Genomic DNA, 25,770 nt, shown 5'->3' with positions numbered 1-25,770 from the left:
GAGTGTAAAATTTGACAAATTAATGAGTGTTTATTTACATTGTTTGAGATACTGCTTCACATAGTTATTTTTAGGATTTTAGATAAGATCACAATCATCTGCAACAACATCAATCACTCTGTCTTTGAAAGGATGCTGCTTCGCCTTTAGGTCGGGCCTGCGTCCGCGTGCGCGCGCTCGAGCTCGGCTCTTGTAATTGGCTCAGCGCTGTGCTGTTGTCCATGCGCCACTGGGCGAGTCTCGGCTGTCTCAGTAACCCTCTTTTATCCTCAAAAAAGGAGAGCGAAAGAGGGCAGACTCAGAGTTGGGTTCGGGCGGATGGACCGCCATTATTGGGAGCCTTGGACAGCCACTTTCACCCACACGCACATATATATCTTAACATTTAAAGACATGCGTGGCCCAGATTGCTCGTGATTTTGCTACGAAAAACTGGATGTTGTGTCTCAGTGTAAGGGCATCGCTGCATGCTGTCTGCACACGATGAAATTAGCATTTTATGGCCACAACAAAGGGCATTATAATTGACCAAAACCAACGTGCTTAGGCCGGAGGAAGACATTAAAACAAGCCTTTTTCCCGCACGGAAACGACTGGCCTCCAAGAAAGGACATTTCTTTGTTTGGATATGTTTAGCCGTCGGTGGATTTTCACAGCCGTTTCTATACTAACGCGAGATCAGTAAGTTGCGTCTGACAAAAATATCGCTTGGAAACTGCAAGTCTGTCAAGCCACAATCAAAGACCCCCCCAAGGATTTTAATGTCCTCGGCTTTTTACGTAGTCTTTTGTTTTCCTTTCTTTGTGGTTTCTAACAACATTGGCCGAGCCGGTTGTAAGCCCTCTCGCGCTGGCCTGGAAGAGGGATTGAGAAGGGAAAGGGAGGACGGAGAAAGGCACTGGTATGTATTCATTCTCCCCGGTGTTTCAATAAAATCGATATTAGCGAGCAAAGTAGTCTGTGTCACCTGCTACCTTACAGTTTTCAACCATTTAAGAATCCTATAAATAGAGTATCCTTAAATAAGGAGTAGAGTAGTACCGAAGGGAAATTGTATGTTTAAATAAAATTGTTTGCGGTCTGTTGTGCAGGCAGCGACTTGGTTGCATTGTAAACGGATTTATCTTGCACTCTTATAATCTCAGAATGTTATAAGTTGGCAGACTGTTTTCTCACGTGATGTGCACCTTGTTAGTTGCCATGTAACACTGGACAGAATTGCAGAGCATTTAATTGTAAAATACACCACGGATAGTACCGTAGATGAGTCGCGCTAATTTTATTCTAACTACATACTCTGTTTTATATATACGTGGGGGAAATGTCACAGACAGTTGTGTAATTTCTGTTGCAGTACCACTCACAGCTGAGCAGCTCATAGAAAGGCAGTTCTGAACCATGACATCCGCATTACGTAGCTGGTATTTCTTGCTTAGGCTATGCTGGGCCTAGGCTTTTAGGATGAAATCCTTTATCAGTTGCTTTCTTTATGGTTCAGAATTTCAGATGTGTATTTTGCTTGAAGAGTGTGCTGTGATGTATTTATTTTTTTCCATACACATACGGCCAAGACAGTGTTTGATGTATGTTCAAGCCATATATTTCTCAATGTCTAACAACACAGTGGTCTACGGCCAGGGCCAGGCTGGGAAATCTCACATTCATCCAGGCCATCCCATATACCCACAACAAATTTTGGAACCACGGACAACCCTATTTGTTGTATGGCCATCACATAGAAAAGGTTTAAATCCTAAGGCTGGGGCCATGAAAAATAATTAAAGGTTCTCCCTTGAACTGCACCTTCACTTCCATTTTCATTTTCCTTCTCTTCATTTTACCTGATAACTCTCTGTCTCTCTCTAGTGTGTGTACTTTTTTGCAATTTTTCTTGTATCTGACTTCTCCACTAGCAGGTCTGCTGTTACAAACAGAACTGTCTCAACCTTGTTTCAAAACAACCACCTCATTGTATTTTTTTTTTTTTTGCATATAATATAAATTTATTTTAGTTAAATTCAAAGTATCACATTAGGACAATGTGTTGTTGTTGGGGTTGTTCCTGGGATTCGGTGCCTTTTGTGTCCACGGTAAAGATCATGATCTTACTGCCTTAAAATGTTGAACAATTTAAATTTCTAAAGCTGTCTTGGTCATAAATAAAATAATTTGAGACATGTTTACAGCATTTTGAACCACCATATATCACAATGTCCCCAGGCTTGCACATTTTCATGATAAATACACTTTCTATATGTGATAGAATTTTTTTTTTTTTACATTGTTGGGTGTATCAAAAATGATTCTCTCTCGTGAATAGTGTTTTTTTTTTTTTTTTTTTTTCAATTATTAAATTTAATTTTAAAAAATAATAAAGATTTTTAGCTTGTCTCTCAAATGATTCACTCTGTTATTTTTGACTACATTCCCTTCTAATAAAATTTGGAAAAATTCAATGACATCATATAGCAGTCATCACTTCTTTGGAGGGAAAACAACTTGGGCAAGCGAGTGAGATCAAAACAATTCCACAATGATCCTCTATTATTTTAGTTGTCTATTTTTGCACATTTTATCTATCAAATTTGATGTGGTCAACCTTAAAGACATAATATGTAAGATTTTTGCATTAAAATATCCAAAAAAACCACTAGCACAGTGGGCATGGCGATAATTATTATTATTTTTTTTCAGTTGTGTCCTTACATTATCCCAAATGTTTCCAACAGTGTTTAAATCCAGAGAAATTTGCAATTTTAACCAGTGCAATGGTTCGTGTCATCGCGTTGCCTGTCAATGACGTCGTATCTGCGTTACCCTTGATTTCCAGAATTTTAATTTGTCATGTGACCTGCATGAGTTGTAATTCAGCACTTGTGGCGGTTTCATTAGAATTACATAAAATAATGTGAATTTATGTGATTGAGCGCATGAACACAATGGCCAATCAGAGGTGTTTACGAATCCACTTAAAGAGTCACATTTTTTAAAATTTCAGTACCAAATTGGTATCGAAGTCTGTACTTTTGACAACACTATTTTAAACAAGACCGCTTGACGCAGGCTTTTCAGAGAGATTGAAAATAATGATGCGGTAACCTATATTGGATGTCACAACACACGTGTGTAAGAATGTTTTTCATGTTTTCTATTGCTTTGTCTGCTACAGGTCATTTGATATGTACTGAATATATATACTGTAGCACCATAGTCACACTGTGAATAGTTGTGATTTGCTGTTCTTTCCTTTGCTTTGGCATTTATGGGGTTAATGCGTTGGATTCCCGGATACAAAAGAAACCACATAGAGAACGCTGTTATTGTTTTGATTCTAAGCCATTCGCTGTAATCCTGAATAAAAGCTTCAGTGAGCGAGATCTTCTGTTTTGTCATCAGTAAGACATTACAACATGTTTCATTTTATTTAAAACAAGACACTGCAAATGACAATGAATACGATTTTCACTTTATCGAAAAAGATGAACAGTGAATAGCCTATAAGCGTGACAAACGATGGTACATTCAAAAATTAATTTACACACAACACTGCAAGTTATAATTTGTCAACTATAACTATTTGCCACAAATCATTTAAGAACAAAACACCACTGTGTTGCTGGGAGACGCAACTTTCTGCTTAGTTTGGAAATATTTTAGTTGGCAAAATAGAACAAAAACAGTCAAAATTGACAACATTGTGTCTAAAAATGTTCAATTCATATAATCAACTTATATAAAATGAATATCACATTTGTAATCATGCTGATATTTGAGAAAATAACACTCTTGCTTGTGCGATATTGCTTAACTATATTATGTTATAAACACAAAATACAAGAACTCATACAAGGGCAATTCATATCTTGAATTTAGGGGGCATTTTTGTTTTTCTGACCTTTTTTTCCCAGCGTTTCCGACCTTGCATGAGGCTATTTTACGTAAATGACAGACTAACTTGTTTGTTATTAAGCTTAATGGCGGGCTATTGCCTAATAGGCTGACTGTATTGAGATGTTTTAATAGTGGTTTAATTTCACACCGGTGACAAACATTGTCGAAGTTTAGGGCAAACATGATCGTTACCTGTCTGTCACCATTGAAGGCAGACCGGGGAGACATGAATGCTGCTCGTCTGTTCTACAGAGCGCTGTGGTGGCTGTGACAATTGATATCGGAGGGTGGGAGGGGCTTGTGCAGTCTCGCAGAATTATTAAGAATAAGTTGTCGGGCACACACTGAGAATTGTTTGAGAATTGATGCCACAGGCCAAATTTAAACAAAAATTCAACCATCTTGCAAAAAAGGGCACTTATCTAGTCAGAGGCCTAAAGGGCAGGAGCTTGAGCACCACTCGGGTCTATCTGTGCACGTACTTGAATTTAATTGTTACTTTTTAACTACTTGATACAGCTCCAATTAAGTGATAAATTAAGTTGCTGCAAAATGGGATCAAGAACTGTTGTCAAAGTTATCTTGTTTCATATTATTTAAATAAATTATTTTTAATAAAGATCTGCAAAAGTGATAAGGCCCTTAGATAATGGTTCACCCCAAAATGGAAATTCTTTAAGAATCATATGAATTTTGCTTTTGTGGAACACACTAGGTGAATTTAAGTATATTTTGCTCACTTTTTTCAGTATAATGCAAATGGATGAGTACTGGGGCTGTCAAGCTACAAAACGACAGAAAAAGCATCATGAAAGTAGCCCAACAACTTAAATTTTGGACTGTTTTTCAAACAAAGATATCATATGGCTTCAGAAGACATGGAATATAAACATAGCCCATTATATCGGCCACTTAAGATGCTTTTATGGTGCTTTTGTGTCCTTTTCTGAAGCTTGAAAGCTCCAGACCCCATTCATTGTAATTACATGAAAAATGTATTTAAATTTTTCTCTTTGCATTCCATAGATAAAAGACAGCCATATGGGTTTGGAATGACATATAAGTGAGGAAATAACAATTTCCTGGGTGTGCTATTTTACTGGAAATGATAAAGAGATGGATAAAGAAAGAAATTATTTAATACTGTTGATATTCTATTCACCAGTTCTCAGTGGTTTAAATGTGCTTGCTATTAGATCATGCTCTTTAATTATTCTGAAGTTAGCCTTTTTTTATAGGCTAACTGTTTGTCCCTAACTGGTTAAGTGGGCAGCAAACTGGTGGATGTTCATTTGGAATGAACATCTACCTAGAACACCCTAGCAACCACATAGGAACTAGGGATGCTAACGATTAATCAACGATTGATTACTTGTCTAATAATTTAATTAATAAAACTTATTGACGGTCAATTAAGCAAGGTCATCATATGAGGAGTATCGCCCAACACTATTTTGAAATAATTTTGTGTGTATGTGTCTGTTCAAGTGTAAGGAGATGTGAAAAAGGAGGACTCAATTTTGTTTGCATGCTAGTTTTAAGTTCACAACTAGTTTTAAGTATTTACATAATGTTGTGTAGGTTTGCTAGCATAGGAATTGATTAATATAAGAATCAATCTGATTATCCATAAACAGAAATTTTGTGTTTTGATTAGAATTGGGTTATTGATGTTTGGTAAGAATATTACTTTGGTAAGAAGCATTATTGAAGAAACATTATACATTATTAGCAACGTATTATTGAAATTCTCAATGTAGATTGTTAGGCACTTTAAGGGGTTTAGTGTTTAATGTACGGTTATATTGTGTTAAATGAATATTATATTAATATCTGTAAGAATTATTAAAGTAGTAAAAATAATTTTGCTGATAATAATTTGTTTGTTCTCTCTCTCTCTCTCTCTCTCTCTCTCTCTCTCTCTCTCTCTCTCTCTCTCTCTCTTTGTCATTTAGGTTAGCCCCAATTCCTGCTTCTGCCTTCTTCACTTTTTCATGTCCTGCTTTTTATCTCTCATTAGTCCCCTCTAATATGGCCAAAAAAATGCAAGCAGCTGTCTTGACCTGAAAGGATGATTGAAACATTAGAACTAAAGCCTCAATTGTAAATCAAATACAGGTCCCTCATTTCAACATTTTATGGACACGTTTTAAAGAGTCTGCCTCTGTCAACCTTTGGGGCATGGCAAGATGAATGCCTGTGTACGATGATGGCTAAAAAGCAAGAATCCCGAATGCCTATCTACAGCCTTGTTGTTGTTGGCCTGTCGGGAACTGAGAAGGAGAAAGGGCAATGTGGAGTTGGCAAATCCTGCCTTTGTAACCGTTTTGTCCGCCCTAGTGCGGATGACTTCCATCTTGATCACACTTCTGTGCTAAGTACCAGTGACTTCGGTGGCCGGGTTGTCAACAATGACCATTTCCTGTTCTGGGGAGAGGTGGGGAGAGTTTTGGAAGATGGTGCAGACTGCAGGATGCATGTGGTTGAGCAGACAGAATTCATTGATGACCAGACGTTCCAGCCCCATCGCAGCACAGCCTTACAACCCTACATCAAAAGAGCTGCCTCTACCAAACTGGCTTCTGCTGAAAAACTCATGTACTTCTGCACTGATCAGTTAGGACTGGAGCAAGATTTCGAACAGAAGCAAATGCCCGAAGGCAAGTTACAGGTGGATGGCTTTCTGCTTTGTGTTGATGTCAGTCGTGGTATGAACCGCAACTTTGATGATCAAATGAAATTTGTCACCAATTTGTACAATCACTTAAGCAAGACAAAAAAGCCTATTGTGCTTGTTCTCACTAAGTGTGATGAGGGTGTGGAGCGATACATCAAGGATTCTCATACCTTTGCCATTACAAAAAAGAACTTGCAAGTTGTTGAGACTTCGGCACGGTCCAACGTCAATGTTGACTTGGCTTTCCTTACCTTGATACAGCTCATTGATAAGGGAAGAGGTAAGCCCAAAATCATACCTTACTTTGAGGCATTGAAACACCAGAGTCAACTGATTGCCTCTGCAAAAGACCGCTATGAGTGGTTGGTGAACCACATAGTGAAGAATCACAATGAAATTTGGCTTAACATCAGCCGACGAATGCAGACTTCACCTGAATACAAGGAGTATGTATTTTTAGAAGGTACTGGGAAGGCTAAGAAGCTTTTTCAACAACATATTCACCGGCTAAAACAGGAGCATATTGAAAAGCGTCGTAAAGCATACTTGAGTGCCCTTCCACTCGCCTTAAGTAGCTTGGTGTCTGAGTTAGATGAAATTGAACATTTGAGCTGGTCTGGGGTCCAAAAGGTCCTTGAGTCTAAAAAAGATTTTGATCATTGGTTTGTGGTGCTGGACGATGCTCCGTGGGAGGACACGCCACATCTTGACAACATGGAGGATGAGCGCATCCCCTTCGATGTGCTAGACACCACGGCTGCTGAAATAATCTTTGATGCACACCTTGAACACTTGCGCAATGAATGCAAGAGGGCCCAGATGCGTCATGAGTTCAAAGCAAAATTAGCATCTTCACCTTTTGTTACCCCTGGCAAACCCTGGGAGGAGGCCCGAAGCTTCATCATGAATGAAGACTTCTACCAGTGGCTTGAGGAGCCAGAATATTTGGACATTTATAACCGGCACCAGAAAGCGATCATAGACAGGGCAAAAGAAGATTTTCAGGAGCTTTTGCTAGAGTACTCTGAACTCTTCTATGAACTTGAGCTGGATGCCAAACCTAGTAAAGAGAAGATGGGAGCAATTCAAGAAGTGTTAGGTGAAGAACAACGCTTCAAGACACTTCAGAAATTGCAAGCTGAAAGGGATGCTTTAGTGCTGAAACACATCCATTTTGTGTATCATCCTACAAAGGAAACATGCCCGAACTGCCCACACTGTGTTGACAATAAAATTGAGCAAATACTAGCTTCGTGCTTCCCAACACAATACCCTTCTTTTGGAAAGCCCCATATGATTGATGGAAAGGTAGATAGGATCAATCTTGTTATACTGGGCAAAGATGGTCTTGCTAGAGAATTAGCCAATGAGATTCGGGCATTGTGTACTAATGATGATCATTATGTACTTGAAGGAAGAATGTATGAGCTTGTCCTTCGGCCAATTGAGGGCAATGTTAGACTTCCCGTTAATTCGTTTCATACATCCACATTTACTCCCCTATGGATGCCTGTGTTTGTACAATTCAAAAGAGTCCTTGTCATATGTTGTAGAAAGTATTGAGAAGTTGAGAGAGTCCACGCTTGGCAGAAGGGACAACCATATGGCTCAGCTTCCCCTGTCACTCTTATTAGTAACCAAAAGAGGTGTTGGAGGATTGAGTGACATCGGTGGCGAGACTGCTCAAGCGTTAATCTCACAGGGTCAGCAGGTAGCCATAAAACTGCATTGTAACTACCTAGAACCTGCCTCTCCAGGCATTGGCTATGGGAGAAATGTGAATGAAAAGCAGATCAACCAGGTCTTAAAGGTTCTACTTGAAACAAGGAGGACTTCTACATTTCGTAGCTGTTCTCCACCTGCACCTCCGCTGCCTCCATGTATTCGAGACTTACAGCAGGACCAGAGCCCAGAGGCTGAAATGCGAATTGTCATGTGCCTAATGTGTGGAGACTCCTATGACATTGATCAGCTTCTTGCACCGTTCCTGCTTCCTCAGCATTGCAAGCCGACCTCTCCCCAAACAAGTGGCACTTCAGTGCTGCTAGAACAAACAATTGGTGGACACAAGCATACAATTGAGTTGTCCTTACTGTCATACCACGCTTCTTTTGCCACTCGTAAGAGTCGGCTGGTGCATGGCTACATCGCTGTATACTCTGCTAGCCGCAAGGCTTCTTTTGAAACCCTGTGTGCCTTTTTGTGTGAGGTTCAGGACATCATCCCAGTTCAGCTGCTTGCAGTGGGGGAAACCCGGACTGAGCTTCTGGACTCTGAGTCTGCTCATGAGTTGCTAGTCCAAGGTGAAGAACTGGCCCATGAACTTGAGGGACGGTTTTGCAGTATTGTCTGTGGCCCTGGTGGAGTTGTTGGAGGACTTCACAAACTAGACCTATTGGAACATTTTTTCACAGAGGTACTAGAAAAGAGAACCATTGTTGAGGCCAGTCATATGTATGAAAACGTTGCAGAAGCCAGTAGCACAAATGAGAATGTGTATTCGCCACACTGTGGCTCCCCAAGCCCTGTCACAATGCTGTTAGATTCTGAGGAAGACATGGAAGCTTCCCCGCCTTACCACGATGGTACACTCACCTCTCATGGTGGATTCAAACTGCCTGACCTGGACTCAGGTGACACATTCTCTGTGATCTCTGACCTTAGCACCTTTGAGAACAAGCTAAATAATAAAGTTCCTCCACAAGTGAGACCCAAGCCTAGTGTCACATTTGACCTTAGAAAACCAAATTTCAATCCGTATGTAGATGCAGTTAGCCATCGGCGTTCCCTTACATCCAATGTGACGTGGCCTCTAGGAGGAGATTACGATCCTTCGGACTATGCCGAGCCAATGGATGCTGTCTCTAAGCCACGCCCCAGCTATGAGGACAGCATATATTCTGTGCCGCATGACAGCACACAGGGCAAAATTATTACAATCCGCAATTCCAATCGGATCCATTCTAATGGTGGAGGCAACGGTTCAGACAGTGAAGGGGATGGCAGCTCGTTGGAGAGACGTCGCAAGTTTTCAGCAGCAAGGGTGAAGCCACGGCTCTACCGTGATCGTTCCAAACGTCTGGGGAAGTTCAGCAGTTTCCGCACTAGTTTTTCCATTGGTAGTGACGATGAGATAGGCACACTCACAAGGTCAAAAGACGATGATGTTTCAGCACTGAAGACAGACATACTCAATGAAGAAGGAGAAGATCCCAAAAAGAGGAACATACTGAAAAGTCTTCGCCGACCAGGCAAAGTGAGATTTATTTATTTATTTATTTTACATGGCTTTTTAAAGTATGCTTGTCTGTTTTTAACATTGTGATATTTAATTATTTTATTTTTTTAGCTTTTAAGAGTTCATTAAAGGAGTCAAAACAATGGTAATTGTCTTGTATAATTGTAAAATAATCTGTATATGTCTTGCTGTTTGTAGAAAACAAGACCAAAGCCTCGATATTCTATCTCTAAGCCTTTGGAGAGTAACTACTTTGGGGTGCCTTTGGTGAATGTGGTTTCCCTTGAACGACCTATTCCAGTTTTCATTGACAAGTGTATTCGTTATATTGAAGCCACAGGTACATTTGCTGCTGCTGTTTCACCAACCTACTCACCTCATAAGAGCTTAGGGAACCATATAAGCTTATCATTATCGCAGTGTCCAGTTAAAATTAGACACTTAATGGGCTGTAGCTGTCATAAATCACACCACAGCATAGTATTGCACATAGTTCACTTTTTTTCTGACTGGGTTTCAGTTATATATATATAATAAAGATTGTAGAACCATATTAATGTAAATTTAAGAACTTTTACTTTTAGCATTTTTAATAGCTGCAATTGCAGTATATTAGACCTGTATGTAGTAGTAGTTTGTAAAATTATATTGGGAGGCACATAAAAATAGAGTGACTTGTACTTAATAATGTCTTAAAATGGAAGAGTCAAAGGAAGATGACATACCTTTAAAAATATCTTGTTAATCAAATCTCTCTCTCTCTCTCTCTCTCTCTCTCTCTCTCTCTCTCAGGTTTGACAACAGAGGGTATCTACAGGGTGAGTGGGAATAAGGCGGAGATAGAGAGCATGCAGAGACAGTTTGAACAGGGTAAGTTTAGAAGGATTTCAATACTTTGATATTGTTGTGAGTTATAATTTTGTCAGTACAATGGTGGATTTCCGTGATTTTAAGGCACGTATAGCTATGTATAGTGTGTATGAGTGCATGTTAACAGCATGTGAAATCTTTTAATAAACACATTTTTTTGTTATATTCCACACAAAAAAGTATTGATGGATAAGTTCTACTACTCTTGTTTTTCCTTTCTTTCTATACCTCACTCTTCACTTTGTTGATTTGTCTTAGACCACAATCTGGACCTTGTGGAGAAGGACTTCACTGTGAACACAGTTGCTGGGGCAATGAAAAGTTTCTTCTCTGAGCTGCCTGAGCCTCTGGTTCCTTATAGCTCACAGGAAGAGCTGGTGGAAGCTTTCAGTAAGATTTTTCTTAGCATTCTTTAAATGCATTTGTGAAAAATATAATAATGTAAATACATCCACTTGAATTCTAAACTATTATAATGTTGCATGCAAGGGTAACAAAATTGTGTGTTATGTCATCCATAACACAGTGCCTGTCTAAGCCTGTGGAATAATCAAGATTTAATTTATTTTTTTTGTTGTGCATAGAAATTAATGATCGAGAACAGAGGCTTCACACAATGAAGGATGTGTTGAGACGATTTCCCAGGGAGAATTTTGATCTCTTCAAATATGTAATGAGCCATCTAAACAAGTGAGTGTCAAACCACCTGCAGTTACAAACTATTAGAGATCAGTTAAAGGGATAGTTCACTCAAAAATGAAAATTTACTGTTAATTTACTCATCCTCAGGCCATCAAAGATGTAGGTCACTTTTTTTCTTCACAGTAGAACAGTAAAGAAGGTTTTTAGCTGAAACCGTGGTCATTGGTGATTCATATAATGCAAGTCAATAGCCACCTTTACTTTGAGAGTCAAAAAACATATACAGGCAACCCATATACAACACCCGTGGCTCATTGATACATTGAGGTTTTATGAATGGAAACGATTGATCTGTGCAAGAAACTGAACATTATTTTGAACAGTATTACCGCTGCAAAATCACGTTGTAAATAGAAACATTTGACGTTCTCGAGCGCGCGTTTAAGGGTGCTTAGCACATTCTAGCACCCCTGTAGAACCAGGCCTCTCTTCCTCTCTGTTGTAAACAAACACAGCGTCACCTCAAATGTGAGTTTGCTTCCGCGCATACGTCATTATGCACCAGGAAGCTCGCGCTCCAGGCTGCCATGAACACGCTCAGGACTGTTTGCCCAGACAGTGGATTAAGGCTAATAATGTTGTAAATAATGTTCAGTTTCTTGCACAGACTGATCGTTTTGCTTTGGAAGACCTCAATGTATCTTCAGGAGCCACAGGTATTAATTTTGTTTTGCCTGTATATGTTTTTTTGACTCTCAAAGTGACTGTAGCCATTCACTTGTATTCTATGAATCACCAAAGGCCACAATTTCAGCTAAAGATCTTTACATTTCTACTGAAAAAAACCTACATCTTTGATGGCCAGAGGGTGAGTAAATTAACAGCAAATTTTCATTTTTGGGTGAACTATTGCTTTAAAGTGAAGAGACTACAAACCTTATCTCCCTGTTTCTTTCTCTCAGGGTTAGTCAGTGGAACAGAGTCAACTTAATGACCAGTGAGAATCTCTCTATCTGTTTCTGGCCGACACTGATGCGGCCGGACTTCACCTCTATGGATGCCCTGACAGCCACACGCACCTACCAGACAATCATCGAGACATTCATCCATCAGTGTGCTTTCTTCTTTTACAACCAACCTCCTGCTGAGTCACCCACTGGCCCCTTTGGACCCCCTGGACCACTGGTGCCCTCCGGATTGCCCCCATCCCCCACAGCCGCCCCTTCTTATTGCCCTCCGACCCCACATTTTACCCCACTTTTGCAATCTCCACCACATTCTCCCCCCCAGAGCCCTCACACAGCCCCTGCAGAACCACAAACGCTGTGAGAAAATGTGGCCTGTTATTTAGTGAACTATACACACACACTTCAATGCATGCTTACACATCTACATACACACATCTAAATGCCTCTAAAACATGTAGCTTGTTTAGGTCAGTGTTGTATGTGGAAAAAATTGTGCTGAGCTCTCAGTACTTACATCAGGAATGCTCATTCCTGCTCCTTGAAATCCACCTTCATGCAGAGTTTAGTTCCAGTCTGCTCTAATATACGTCTGTAATTTTTAATGTACCCCAAAACCTTGATTATCTGGTTTAGGTGTATTTGATTTGGCTTGTATCTAAACTCTTTATAGGACTGATCTACAGTTATTAACACATACCACACACCCGTTGAAGGTCTGTGCGCTTATGAACTCTTGAACATACTTTTTATTAGTGTGTAACCATCAAAGACTTCAGTTACCGTGTCAGCACTGCCCTTCATGTAGTTTATTACAGAAGGGGGATGGTGTTATTTTCCTGAGAAATCAAGAAGGATATGAACTGTTTTGAAGGACTTTAACATTTTCCTGTTCCCTTCCTCTCAGTAGAAGGCTTATATTCATTTTACAACAGTACATGCTGTCTTTCTATTCTTTCTCTTTACGTCTCTGTATGGATCTGTGGTATAGAGGAAACTATAGTCATGAAAACCATGAAGCACTTGTTGTTCAGCCTTTCATCTTAAAAACATTTTGGGAGAATATTAGAATTAACTTCTAATACATTTTTCTCTTTCTCTGCCTATTTTATTTCAAGAAGAATGAAATCCCTTCAGCTGCAACCATATTCACCACTTTGCCTGGCTGTTGTGTTCCACTCTACCATTATTTGTTTCTACCCCATGCCTCTTAGTTTTAAGTTATACGAACTTTAAACGTACCATGGATTTTGGAGGACGTTTTTATTCCTTGCTTTCAAGATTTGAAGTTCTGACACCTGATAGCCTAGAAGGTTGATGAGAATTTGCTTTGCTGAGTGTCTCCTGTGGATCTTTGCTCATAAATTCACCTAATGGGAGTGTTATGTGCCCTTTCTTTGAAGGCTGGGATTTAAATGGCAGTGATATCACGTGGTTTTAGGGAATGTACTTCCAGTTAGAGCTGGTGAGGGGCTCAAGATCACTGAGACTGCAGATTTACTCTGACCCTTAAACATTAGACACTGAATCAGCAACTCAAAACCCTCACACCTTAATTTTGGACTCAAGTTTAAAAACAAAAAAAACAAAAACATGTTAAAAGCCTTTTACTGATGCCTAGTCTGACTGGTTTAAGAACTTCATTGTTTTTACTTAATCTAAAGCACTTTTTTTGTCTTTTTATATAGACCTGTATTGTGAACTGTGACACTGAATAATGATTGGTATGAATTTTTGCCACCATGTTTAAAAAAAGGACTTTTGGAATCAATGGACTTTTTCAAGGTGAATGTGGAGTGGTCACACAGATTAAGCCTAATCCTGGACTAAAGTTCACTCTTGATGATTCTACATTCATTAGTATGTCTTTTGTCCTCTATTAGTATGTTTTGGACCTCCTGTACAGCCTGAATTTTGACTAACATGGACCTTAAATCACCTATTTTTTATCTTCTCCATTTAACTCAGTTGGAATGACACAATTTGCCTCTACTGCTTCTACCATCTCATGTTCTGTCTAAACTCTTCTGGACAAATCCATGATGTATAAAGACACAATGATTCATCAAGTATAGATTGTATGTATATTACCATATTACCTTATTTCTCTGAAACCACAAAGCTTCTGATGTGAAGGAAATTATTCCTGAACATATTTTGCTTGAAATTACACTTCCTATTTCTATCCAGCCAAGGTAGAAAAGCTGAAGTACCAAAGTAGTGCAATATGGCTGACGAGGGTTCAACACCAGTTGTACATATTTTGATGATTGGGTTGGGGATGAGTATGTCAGATTCAACTAAAATACTTGACAAATAGCCCATATGGCAAATCTTTGATGATTTGAAAATGCTTTCATTCATAATCCTCTTCATTCTGTGTATCTGCTGCTTTTCTACCAGGCTGAACAAGACTGAAAGAATCCCAAGTTTACTTGAAGTGTACTATTTTCCTTTCATATTGAGATTTCCGGTGAATTGCTTGAAAACTAGAATTAGCAGCTAGTCCAGGTGTTGATACAACCATTTGTATGTGTTATACTTGTAAGAGTGCAATTTCTCTTCAAGCTAATGTGATTAGTCAAGAAAATTATGGGTAACTGTGAGGGTTATCATAATGGTTGGTCATAATGGTATCATAAAGAATTGAGGCCCTTCAAGAGTGCCATGAAATGTTTTATTAAGTAGAAGTGTTTGTAGAAGTAGAGCTTCTTTGGATTTTTAGTTTTGTTTTTGATTTTGATTTTCTCCTACAAGTCTTGAGTATGGGAAATTGTTTATTCTCTGTCTGCTTTTGCATTGTGTTGAAGCCAGAAAATGGAATACTGGCAAAAACCCTGATTAGTTGTGATGCTGCAGCATTAGGAGTCATTTAAACAATCAAAGTGTGCGAAGTTGCGCCTCACAACACCTGACCTGCTGAGTTTACTTACCTTGAATAAATGAACTTGCCCTAGAAACTGCTAAGTGAGCTTTAGTTAAAATTCTGGGATACATGTGACAGTTGTGGAAATTCTGATCTGCCACTTTAAAACGATTTAATGATATATTTTTCAGTATAAACTCATATGAAATAATTCCTCAGACTTGTAATTAGGGGCCAAGCACCAAAGGTGCGTAGGCACCTATTGTAATCGTTAGTCGTCTTCGTCGTCTTCTTCCTCTTCCATCACTCTGGAAGTCTATGGCAGTTATGAAATTTGGCACACAGATTGGGGACATTAAAAACAGCAATTTTGGAGTCTCTATCTCAATTAATCTAGCGCCACCAATTGTCTAAAATTTCAGTCACGATTATGCTAGTAACATTTGCACCATAAGGGCTAGAATTTTTTTTCCCTCTGATTCCTTGGCTCATGATCGATTGACATCAATTTCTATCATGAAAAACCTGCCTTTTCAAACTCCTAGACCAGAAGTCTCCAAACTCTGTCCTGGAGGGCCACTATTCTGCAGAGTTTAGCTCCAACCAGCTCCAACAGACCTGCTTGAAAGTTTCGTGTATGCCTAATGAGACTTTGATTAGCTGGTTCAGGTGTGTTTTATTGGGGTTGGTGCTAAACAGGGCCAAGTTTGGAGACCTCTGTCCTAGACCTTTGCTCCAATTTTCATTAAAATTGAACCAGATCATCTTCAGACCATGCTGACAAAAAGTTACGGAATTCAAGTTGATTCATCAAGCCGTTCTCAAATAACTAACTCAATGAAGTGCACGCAACAATGGACATGAGGTGACAGCTGCGTCTCATTTCAGAGGCTGTGTCCTCCGGAGGTCGCATTTGTAGGCTGCATATGTCAACAAGGATGTCTTATTTAGGAAAAGTAACCGTAATAAAATTGACTGTTATTCCTCATGAGGTATAAAATACTGTAATTTTCTTCTTACTTTGCAATCTAACGGTTACTTTTCTTAAATGAGACCGCCTCTATTACGTATACAGCCTTCAAATGCAACCTCCGGAGGACACAGCCTTTGAAATGAGATGCAGCTTAAATCTCTGCAACGCTTTAGCGTATATTCTGACCACCAGAGTGTTATGACAGCCATGACCTCAGGGTATGTGCATAGTTTTGACGTAGTGAAACCTATCAGGAGATATGAAAAATTGACTTTTTTGCTTGTAACTTCTGAACTGGAGATTTGGAGAAGCATTAGTCAAACGATACTCAGTTTTCCCATATCGGCCATTTTGGGCGTCGGCCATGTTGAATTTTGTTGTAAAATTCTATATCATAGGAATACATTGACATATCATTACGTGCCCTGAAGGTATTCAAAAAGTTTCGGGGCATCGCCACCTCTTGGTCAAAAGTTATAATGGAATTTCCAAAAATGCTAATAGATTTTGATTATTTTTGCATATTGTAATAAAACTCGTCTTAATAGATTCCTTGGGTCATGCTGAGAACATGGATACCAATTTTGCCATAGTCGGTCAAACTTCCTGTCCGCCATTTTGATTTTCTTTTACCCTTTCATGCATGAATTATGACAACTTTAATTAGGATTTTTTTTTTCATATGCGTTTTTATTGCTCTTAGGGCATGAAAAACAAGATTTGAAATTATTTATATATATATATATTTTTTTTTTTTTAACATATTTTTCAAAGAGATTTTCAGATGTCCACTTGAGTGGACAGTATGCATTTATGGGTTTAACTGACAAGATACTGTATTAAACATATTACAGTAATACATCAAAATTTTGTGTATTTAACAAACCAATGAATAAAATGATTTTAAAAAATCATGTAAAAACTATAAAATATATTTTAAAAAATATATAAACGCAAAATATTGCAAACGTAATTGAACTTCATACAAGTTTAACGTTGCATGTCTTTGATATCAGAACATGAGGACGTGATTTCATCAAAGATCTCTACAACCTGTCAAAATACAAGACTATAAGTTGATGGCATGATGCCAGAACGACTCTGAGGCTGTATTTCTGCAATGCTTTGGCATATTGACACCAAACTTTGCATGTGTCATTGTCACCTTACTGTGACCACACACATCAATTTGGTCACAGCGCCACCTATTGGTCGAAAGTGATAAACCATTAATGACTGTATGATTTAAACCTGCTTTTTCGAACTCCTGGACCCTTTGTCTAATTTTCATCAAATTTGAGTCACATCTTCAGACCATGCCGGCAAAAAGTTATGGATTTAGTGTTGATAGATGAAACCGGATTTATTCCCCACATAAACGAATTTGATGGCATCTGAGGCTGTATGCAAATATTATATTGACCCCAAACTTTGTTTGGCTTGTTTGAGATGCATCGGTGCTGCGTAGACCAATTAGCATATGACACCAATGTACCGCGAGAGCGATTCAAAAGCATAAGGAGTCGTATGCTCTCCAAATGCTACTTTGATGTCATACGCCGATCGGTCTGCGCAGCGCCGATGCACCAATGAACAAGCCTAATATCACCTCACACTGACCACACCACATTAATTTGGTAACAGCGCCACCTATTGGTAAAAAAAGATAAATCATATTACTAGGGATTGTATTTATGATTTTTAAGCCATTTTGACTAAAATTATCTTAAAATGTCTTTACTCATTGTTGCAGTTAGTCTGATGTTCCCAGGCATGCTGGCATGACTTATCGTGCCTTCTATGTGCTTGGCCCCTTAATTTCAGCTTGCAGCTATATTTTTAACATGAATTTATCAGAATGATTTAGCCTCCATGGAATATTTTTTTTTACATAATTTTAAGTTCACTAATGTTAGTGTAATCAGAAAAAGTCTGACCCAGACCAGCAGTATTGAATGCAAGTTACATCAAGGGTCAGTTCATAATAATTCAACAACCCTTGCTCTTTGTAAAATAATGTTCTGCTACCCTCTTGTGGCTGTAAGTTAATCAGCAAGTATGTTTAATAAATAAATGAGCGCAGTTAATAATTGAACATTTAAATTAAAGAGAAAACCTGTTCATAGCTACTGGATTTTTGAATGTAGGGCTAGTATGGGAGAAGGGTCTAGACTCTTGATCACTTGCGTGCGCACGCCTACCACCCTGTTTCATCCTCTTCCTGGTGCCTTTAGTTTTTATTAATTAGCAGGTCTTTCTGCTGTGAGTAGTTTTTTTTTTTTTTTTTTTTTTTCATGGTGGAGAGAAACACAGCCTTTGTTATGCTTTAAAAAAGTTTTGGGGAGACATGTGAGAAATATAGCTGACAGTGTGGCTATATCATGAGGCTCATAGTTTCGTTTGTACAACTCAAATGAAGGACTTTCCAGAATTACTGTAGTGGTGGCCTGTGTTAGAAGTGCAAAACACACTGCCTTTTTATTGAACGTAATTGAAAACGTTTCTTTCATATATGAAGAAAAGAAAAAAAATCTTGCTTAGTCTCTTGCTTCTTATTTAAGGTTTTTTTTTTGTTTTTTTTTTATAATGGTGTTAGGCTAGTATAGGTAGCATGCATGACTGGAAATCTATACAGGGAGTTTTTTTTTTTGCTGGTTTCAGTATTTCAGAATATGAGTCTGATTAAAAATATGTAATTAAGAAAAAAAGATCATGTAATGAAAGAGGGTCAGGACAGGAGGGCTTTAAATAAATGACAACAAACAATAAATCAATTTTGTTACATGTATGATGTTCTCAATTTTTTTGTTTCTCATTGTGTTGCCTTTCGATACTGATTGACATGGTACATATATAATTGTAGATTAAATGTTATGTTAATACTGGTTATACAGTAGGCTGCCGTTAAAAACTTTGTGGCCAGTAAAAAAAATTTAAAATGTTTTTGAAAGAAGTCTCTTATGCTTACCAAGGCATCATCTATTTTATCAAAAATACAGTAAAATAGTAATATTGAAAGCAAGAACTCAGAAGAAAGAAGAATTTTAATTGTCACATGGTTGCAGTTATTAGCTTAAATGTTTTGCTCACCAGCCACTGTCAAGTACAGGTCTCTGCAGGACAGTAATGATCAGTGTGTGAGGCCATAAACAGAGGGGCATTTTTGAGAGCGTTACCTGATTTGCCCACGTCAGAGTGTGGGTAGGGTTTAGGGGTGGGGTTGGGTGAAGGGGATCATTTTCACTGCATGATATATAAACACCCACCAATTTGATAACACCCACAAATACAGAAACGCCTATTTTTGTTCTGCAGGGACCTCATACTCGCCACTATTGCTAGTAGTTTTTTCAAAGCCACGTTTTCACTCACCAAAATGTTGACATTGATACCATGGGGGAAAAAACTGCCATATAAATACTTTTAATACTATCTTGTAATTTGGCAGCAGGTATATTAGGCTACTGTCACTTTAAGACCTGAAGCATGGATCCATTACAACAGTTGATGTTCAATTAAAACAAAACTGACTGTGTTTACATGAATACTCGCCAAGACCGGCATTTTGACTACTTTGCATGTATTTGACTCTTTAAGCAGAGAAAAAGAAGAGATGGCTTTATGTGCGGCTTCAAGCCCTGTAACACCAACAATATTAAGCAAATGAAACAAGTGAGTGAGGGGAGGCGGGTTTGTGTGTCAACTCGCTGTCGGAGAGATGAGAGAGCGAGAAAGCCCAGCTGGTATCGTGTATCCTACGGAAAATTAGTATTGGAAGCGTTTCAGATATTTCAGTATCAGTATGTATCGAAAAAACAATATTTTTAACAACGCTATTGTGCACTTAGTTTATTATTTCAGATGTCTTTTTAAAAGACTACAATTAAAAAATGTATATATTATATATAAAATTCAACCCGTCAAAGTGGCAAGTAGGAGTGACTGCGTTACATGTCACTGCTGAAATCCACCCATTTGGCGGGCTGGCGGAAGTTAATGTCAAGCCCTGTGTGTATATATATATATATATATATATATATATATATATATCCCAGTTCTAATCTGGTCCACCTAACCCCAGGGTGTGAAACCAGGTAAACCGTTTAACCAGTGCTTATGAAGAGATTAAGAAAACTAAAAATATAACAACAAGATGGCAATCAATTTACTCAACAATATAACAAGGGCAGACACAAAAAGAAATAAAAAGGAAGTAAAAATAAATAAACGAGAATAAATACATTAACAAGAAAATATCTGAACAGGCTCAAAAAAAAAAAATTAGCAATGAATACAAGATTATCACAAGGTTATTAGGAAAATATTATAGTAAATTGTTTTTTTTATCAACTAAGTCCAGCAAAATGCCATATTTTTATTGACAGGGCTTGGCTTTTAGATATACTGTACCAGTTAGTTCCCTCATGAAGAGATGAAGCTCAGCATTCAACGCCAATCTCAGTGACGTCACAATGGCACGCGTTCTAAATATTCGCGGCTTCAGCTGCAGTCCTGTTTATAACGCTGGAATTCTCTCTCGAGCTCAGTGTGTGTCTCTAACTGCAGGACGGAAGAAGGTAAGACTCAATACCAACGGTCGACAAGTTTCTTCGTGAAGCTTCGCTCGGCGAGTCTGTGCCTAGTCCTTCGTGGGATTGGATTGCGTACGCGCAACGCAATTCTCGCGAAGGATTTTACGTGTCTGCTGCTTTCGTTGTGCCTCGGAGCAGCATCCGGTCTCCGGCACGGACTGGCACCCGGTTTACGCGTGCTCTCCCAGGGGCGAGGAGCTCGAGCACGCTTAAAAAATTGTCTTTAATGGCGCTGATGACACCCAGGGAGACAAGTGAAGCCGGGACTATTACTTGGCCCCCGCTGCCAGGATGTGGTGGGTGCAGTGGGGGCCAAGAGGGTACTACCGACCCCAAGTGGTGGAGTGTGGTCGGGGTCGAGTTGGGAGTGTGATAGTGACTGACAAAAGTGGGGCTGCGTGGTTATTCTCTCTAATCAAATGATCTTTTTTAGTTGTTGATCACTGCTATAAACATCACATATTTAAATACACACACCACAAATATATTGATCACATATATTATGACACAACAATTGTGCTGCTAAATATTTTTAAGGAAATCGTGATACATTTTTTGAAAAAAAAAAACCCATCCCCTTTATGATTACCAGTGTTATGTAAATCTTATCAGGTAAACAAAATTTTAAAACTCTCTGTATGACAATCAACAAACTATAACAGCAGTTAACCCACCAGAACTCAGTATTGTAACACACAGCACACAGTCTCACAACATAGAAGAAGGAAAAAAAAAAAAAAAAAAAAAAAACATAATCCATGGCTTTTTAGAGATTCCATAATAAACTACAATGACAAACACAGATATGAGCAATCAGTCTATGAATCTCAACAATGGTGACAACAAAATATTCAGATCAACTCTGGACATCACAAAAAGCTACTAAAAGACAGAACAAAAACAGCAGCAAAAAATAAAAGCAAATAGTTAGAATTAAAGAAAATAATAGGACAATTCAGCGGCATAATTTATTCATGCTGTGATGCATGCTGGGAGTTTTGTACTATTGTTCCCAGCATGCATTGCGGCGCTTTTGATTGTCACCATTGTTGAGATTCATGTGCTGATTCTTGATGTCTTTGTGTGTCAACTTAGGATAATTTATTTATTTGTTAAATCTTCTGATTGGTGTGTTCTATTATATCATTTCAATGACATTTGGTTGTGAAATCTCAGGCTACATTTAAGCATTACATTACAATTTCATTACGTTTGAAAATGCTTCTCGTTTTTTAATATCTCCGTTTTGCACCATCCACACTATGAGATTTCAATGACGGTCGGTTTTGTTTCCTAGCAAGATTTTAATGACAATCTGTTTTCATTGTCAGTCTGTTTTGTTCAGTTACGAAATCTCAGTAAAGTATGTTTGTTCTTTCACGAGATTTCTATGATAATCGATTTTGTTCAGTTACGACATCTCAAAGACGGTCAGTTTAATTCTGTTATGAGATTTCAATGACAGTCAAGTTTGAAACGACTCAAACTGTTGGTTTTGTGACGAGATTTCAATGATGGTAAGTTTTGTTCAGTTACGAGATTTCAATGACAGTCAGTTTTGTTTCATTACGAGATTTCAATGACAGTTTATTTTTTTTTCCATTACGAGATTTCAATGACAATTAGCTTTGCTCCATTATGAGATTTCAACGACGGTTGGTTTCGTTTCGTTACGAGATTTCAATGACAGTCAGTTTTGTTTCATTACGAGATTTAAATGACAGTTCATTTTTTTTCCATTACGAGATTTCAATGACAATTAGCTTTGCTCCATTATGAGATTTCAACGACGGCTGGTTTCGTTTCGTTACGAGATTTAAATGACGGTCAGTTTTGGTCCTTTGCAAGATTTCAAAAATGGTTGGTTTTGCTCCATTATGAGATTTAAATGACAGTCGGGGGTTTTTTTTTGTTACAAGAGTTTAATGATGGTTGGTTTTGTTCCTTTATTAGATCTCAATGGTTGATATGGCTTTGTATTGTTATGAGATCTCAATGACGGTTGGTTCTGTTCCATTTCGAGATTTCAATAACGGTCTGTGTTTTTCCTTTTTGACATTTCAATGATGGTCGGTTTTGTTTGATCTCGCAAAGGAACAAAACCGTCCGTCATTTAAATCTCATAATGAAACAAAACTGATGGTCATTGAGATCTCGTAAAAGAAGGAAACTGACTTCACAAGATTTCAGTGACGGCCTGTTTTGTTCCATTATGACATTTCAATTATGGCCAGTTAAGGGATTTCAATGATGGACTTTTTTTTCTTTACAAGATCTTAACTAAGGTAGGTTTTGTTCCTTTGTTCCTTTACCAGATTTCAATGATGGTTGATTTTAGTCTTTACTAGATCTCAATGACAATCAGTATTATTCCTTTACAAGATCTCAATAGTTGACGGTTTTGTTTTGTTATGAGATTTCAATGACGGTTGAATTTGAAACAATTCAAACTGTTGGTTTTGTTTAATTACGAGATTTCAATGATGGTCAGTTTCGCTATGATATTTCAGTTATGGTTGTTTTGTTTTTTTTAATTACGAGATTTCAATTACAGTAAGTTTTGTTTTGTTACGAGATTTCAGTGATGGTCGGTTTTGTTGTGTTACGAGATTTCAATGACGGTCAATTTTGTTCCTTTACAAGATTTCAATGATTGTTGTTTTCAATGACGGTTGGTTTTCTTCTGTTACGTGATTTCAAAGACAGTCAGTTTTGTTTTGTTACGAGATCTCAATGACAGTCAGTTTTGTTCCTTTATGAGATTTCAATGATGGTCTGTTTTGTTCCATTGTGACATTTCAATGATGATCAGCTTTGCTCCATTATGAGATTTCAAAGACATTTGGTTTTGTTTTATTACATGATGTTCTGTTTTCTTCTGTTACGAGATTTCAAAGACAGTCAGTTTTGTTCCTTTATGAGATATCAATGACAGTTGGTTATGTTCCTTTACGAGATTTCAGTGACGGCCTGTTTTGTTCCATTACGACATTTCTGTGATGGTTGGTTTTGTTTCATTACAAGATTTTAATGATCGTTACTGGGGTGTTGGGCATTATGTGATGTATGGGCTATTTTACACTAGGATTACACCCTTTATACAACACAGCTTATTGCGACTGTACTGGGGCATTAGGACCCACTCAGATGACAAGTTGATCCCACAGTTACCCAGTCTGTCATCCAGATAGAAAACAGGCTTGACCCTACTTAGCTTCAGTGGGTGTGTAGATGAAAGCTTCAAGTTGATTGTTGTAGGGCGTTTCAAGCATCTTTTTCCAACCATAGACCCTCTTACGTAGAAATATAAATCTCAGCAATGGTGACATGCTTCATGCCGTAATATATTCTATAACAGACTATTATTAAGTTGAAATTAACTGCATTACATCTACATGATAAAAAAAAAAAAAAAAACACTGTGTAAGATTAGACCACTAGATGATAACCTCTTCATCATGCCGCAATGCATGCTGGAAACAATAGTACAAAACTCCCAGCATGCATCATAGCATGACTAAATTATGCAGATGAATTGTCCTATTTTCTTTAACTTTAAATATTTGCTTTTATTTTTTGCTGTGGTTTTTGTTTTCTTTTAGTAGCTTTTTGTGATGTCCAGAGTTGATCTTGTATGAATATTTTGTTGTCACCATTGTTGAGATTCATACGCTGATTGCTCATATCTGTGTTTGTCATTGTAAATGATTTTTTTTTGCTCATCTTTTGATTTCTGCAATACAGTGTGAGCTCATGTTTCGATAAAACAGGGTTTGTATTTTAAATGCATTAAGGGCAAATCACGATTATTATATTTCAAATGACATCAGTAATTCATGCTATTTTGCAATAATTATTGTAATAAAGACATATAAGAGTTAAGAGCCCAAGTAATGGAAACACCAATCACCATTATGGTGACTACAAATGAAACAAACATGAATGTTAAACTTCTGTTAATTCTCAATAAGAAGTTCTGTAGCTGGATGACAGAAATAAAGTCAGTATGGTTAGTAATATGTGAAGCTGTAATGCTGTTTGTGTAGTTGTTTAATCCTCCTCTGCTGAGATCTGGAGAGATCTGGGGCCTCATTTATAAAATAGTAAAATCTTACAATCATTTCTCAGATGTGTGTATGCGTGATTTATAGAATAAACGTATACACAGAAAACGAGCGCCTCTATTTCAGATGTGAAATCTATAAATCGCAAATGATCTTGAACTTGCGTGCAGCTGAATGGTTTCAGTTCTCCGTGCTGTAAACAACACCTAATTAATGTCATTTTCATATAAAAGATCACCAGTCTTCGTCCAAATCCTTTAATTTAGATTGGCGAGCTGCAAGAATAGCTTAGATTTCCAAAAACCTGCAGTACTCTGACAAGGAAAAGTGTGTACGTCTGCTCAGACCCTGACATGGCGCTAAGCACTTTTCCACATCAAAGACCGTTTTTATAAATATGAGCGTTGGTGTGGATTTAGGCATACGCACACTCTAATATCAAATCTGTGCGTATGCACGCTGAGAGAGAGTCTGGTGGTCACTCATCCAATACTACAATGATATAAATAATTTAATGAATAATGTCTATTTAAACCAATAAAAATGTTTGCCCCCTTGCCGATGACCACACCATCCCCCTTTATATATATATATATATATATTTTTTTTTACAATTCAACCTCTGCTTGTCCTTATAGTAATATATTTATAATCATCACATATAAGGCTATATATAGTGAGAATTAAGTGTGTATCTTAAGTAGCAAGTCTATAGTATAGGCTACTATTTCTAAAAAGTTGATACCTTTTGGCACCTTTGAAATTTCTGTAGCAAATTAGCTCAAAAGAAATATGAATAATTAATCATAACTAGTTATAATTAATTATAAATATTTGGATCAGTTAATAAAATTAACTTAATGTAATAAAATTAATATTACAATCAATTAACCTGTTGTCCAATGAACGCACAGTGTTAATTGTTGATTAATTCTAAGAAATGTTCATTTCCAGGTTATGGGAAACAACAATCTTATGTAAAGTACTACTCA

The 25,770-nt window shown here is 37.8% G+C and overlaps 1 protein-coding gene across 1 annotated transcript; it reads left to right on the top strand.

Annotated features, from left to right (window-relative positions):
- The first annotated feature begins 41 nt into the window (after positions 1-41).
- On the top strand, positions 42-21,285 carry arhgap35b (Rho GTPase activating protein 35b). The gene is given in 8 exon segments (XM_051893502.1): positions 42-901; positions 5,847-8,065; positions 8,067-9,824; positions 10,005-10,146; positions 10,599-10,676; positions 10,935-11,066; positions 11,261-11,366; positions 12,281-21,285. Coding segments are annotated over 7 exon segments (4,551 nt in total). The 5' UTR covers positions 42-901; positions 5,847-6,097; the 3' UTR covers positions 12,648-21,285.
- The last annotated feature ends 4,485 nt before the right edge of the window (positions 21,286-25,770 follow it).

The sequence above is a fragment of the Ctenopharyngodon idella genome, chromosome 5 (genome assembly GCF_019924925.1).
Source record: "Ctenopharyngodon idella isolate HZGC_01 chromosome 5, HZGC01, whole genome shotgun sequence".
Classification (NCBI taxonomy): Eukaryota; Metazoa; Chordata; class Actinopteri; order Cypriniformes; family Xenocyprididae; genus Ctenopharyngodon; species Ctenopharyngodon idella.
Note: the sequence above shows the minus strand (reverse complement) of the source record. Positions and strands in the feature narration are given on the sequence as shown.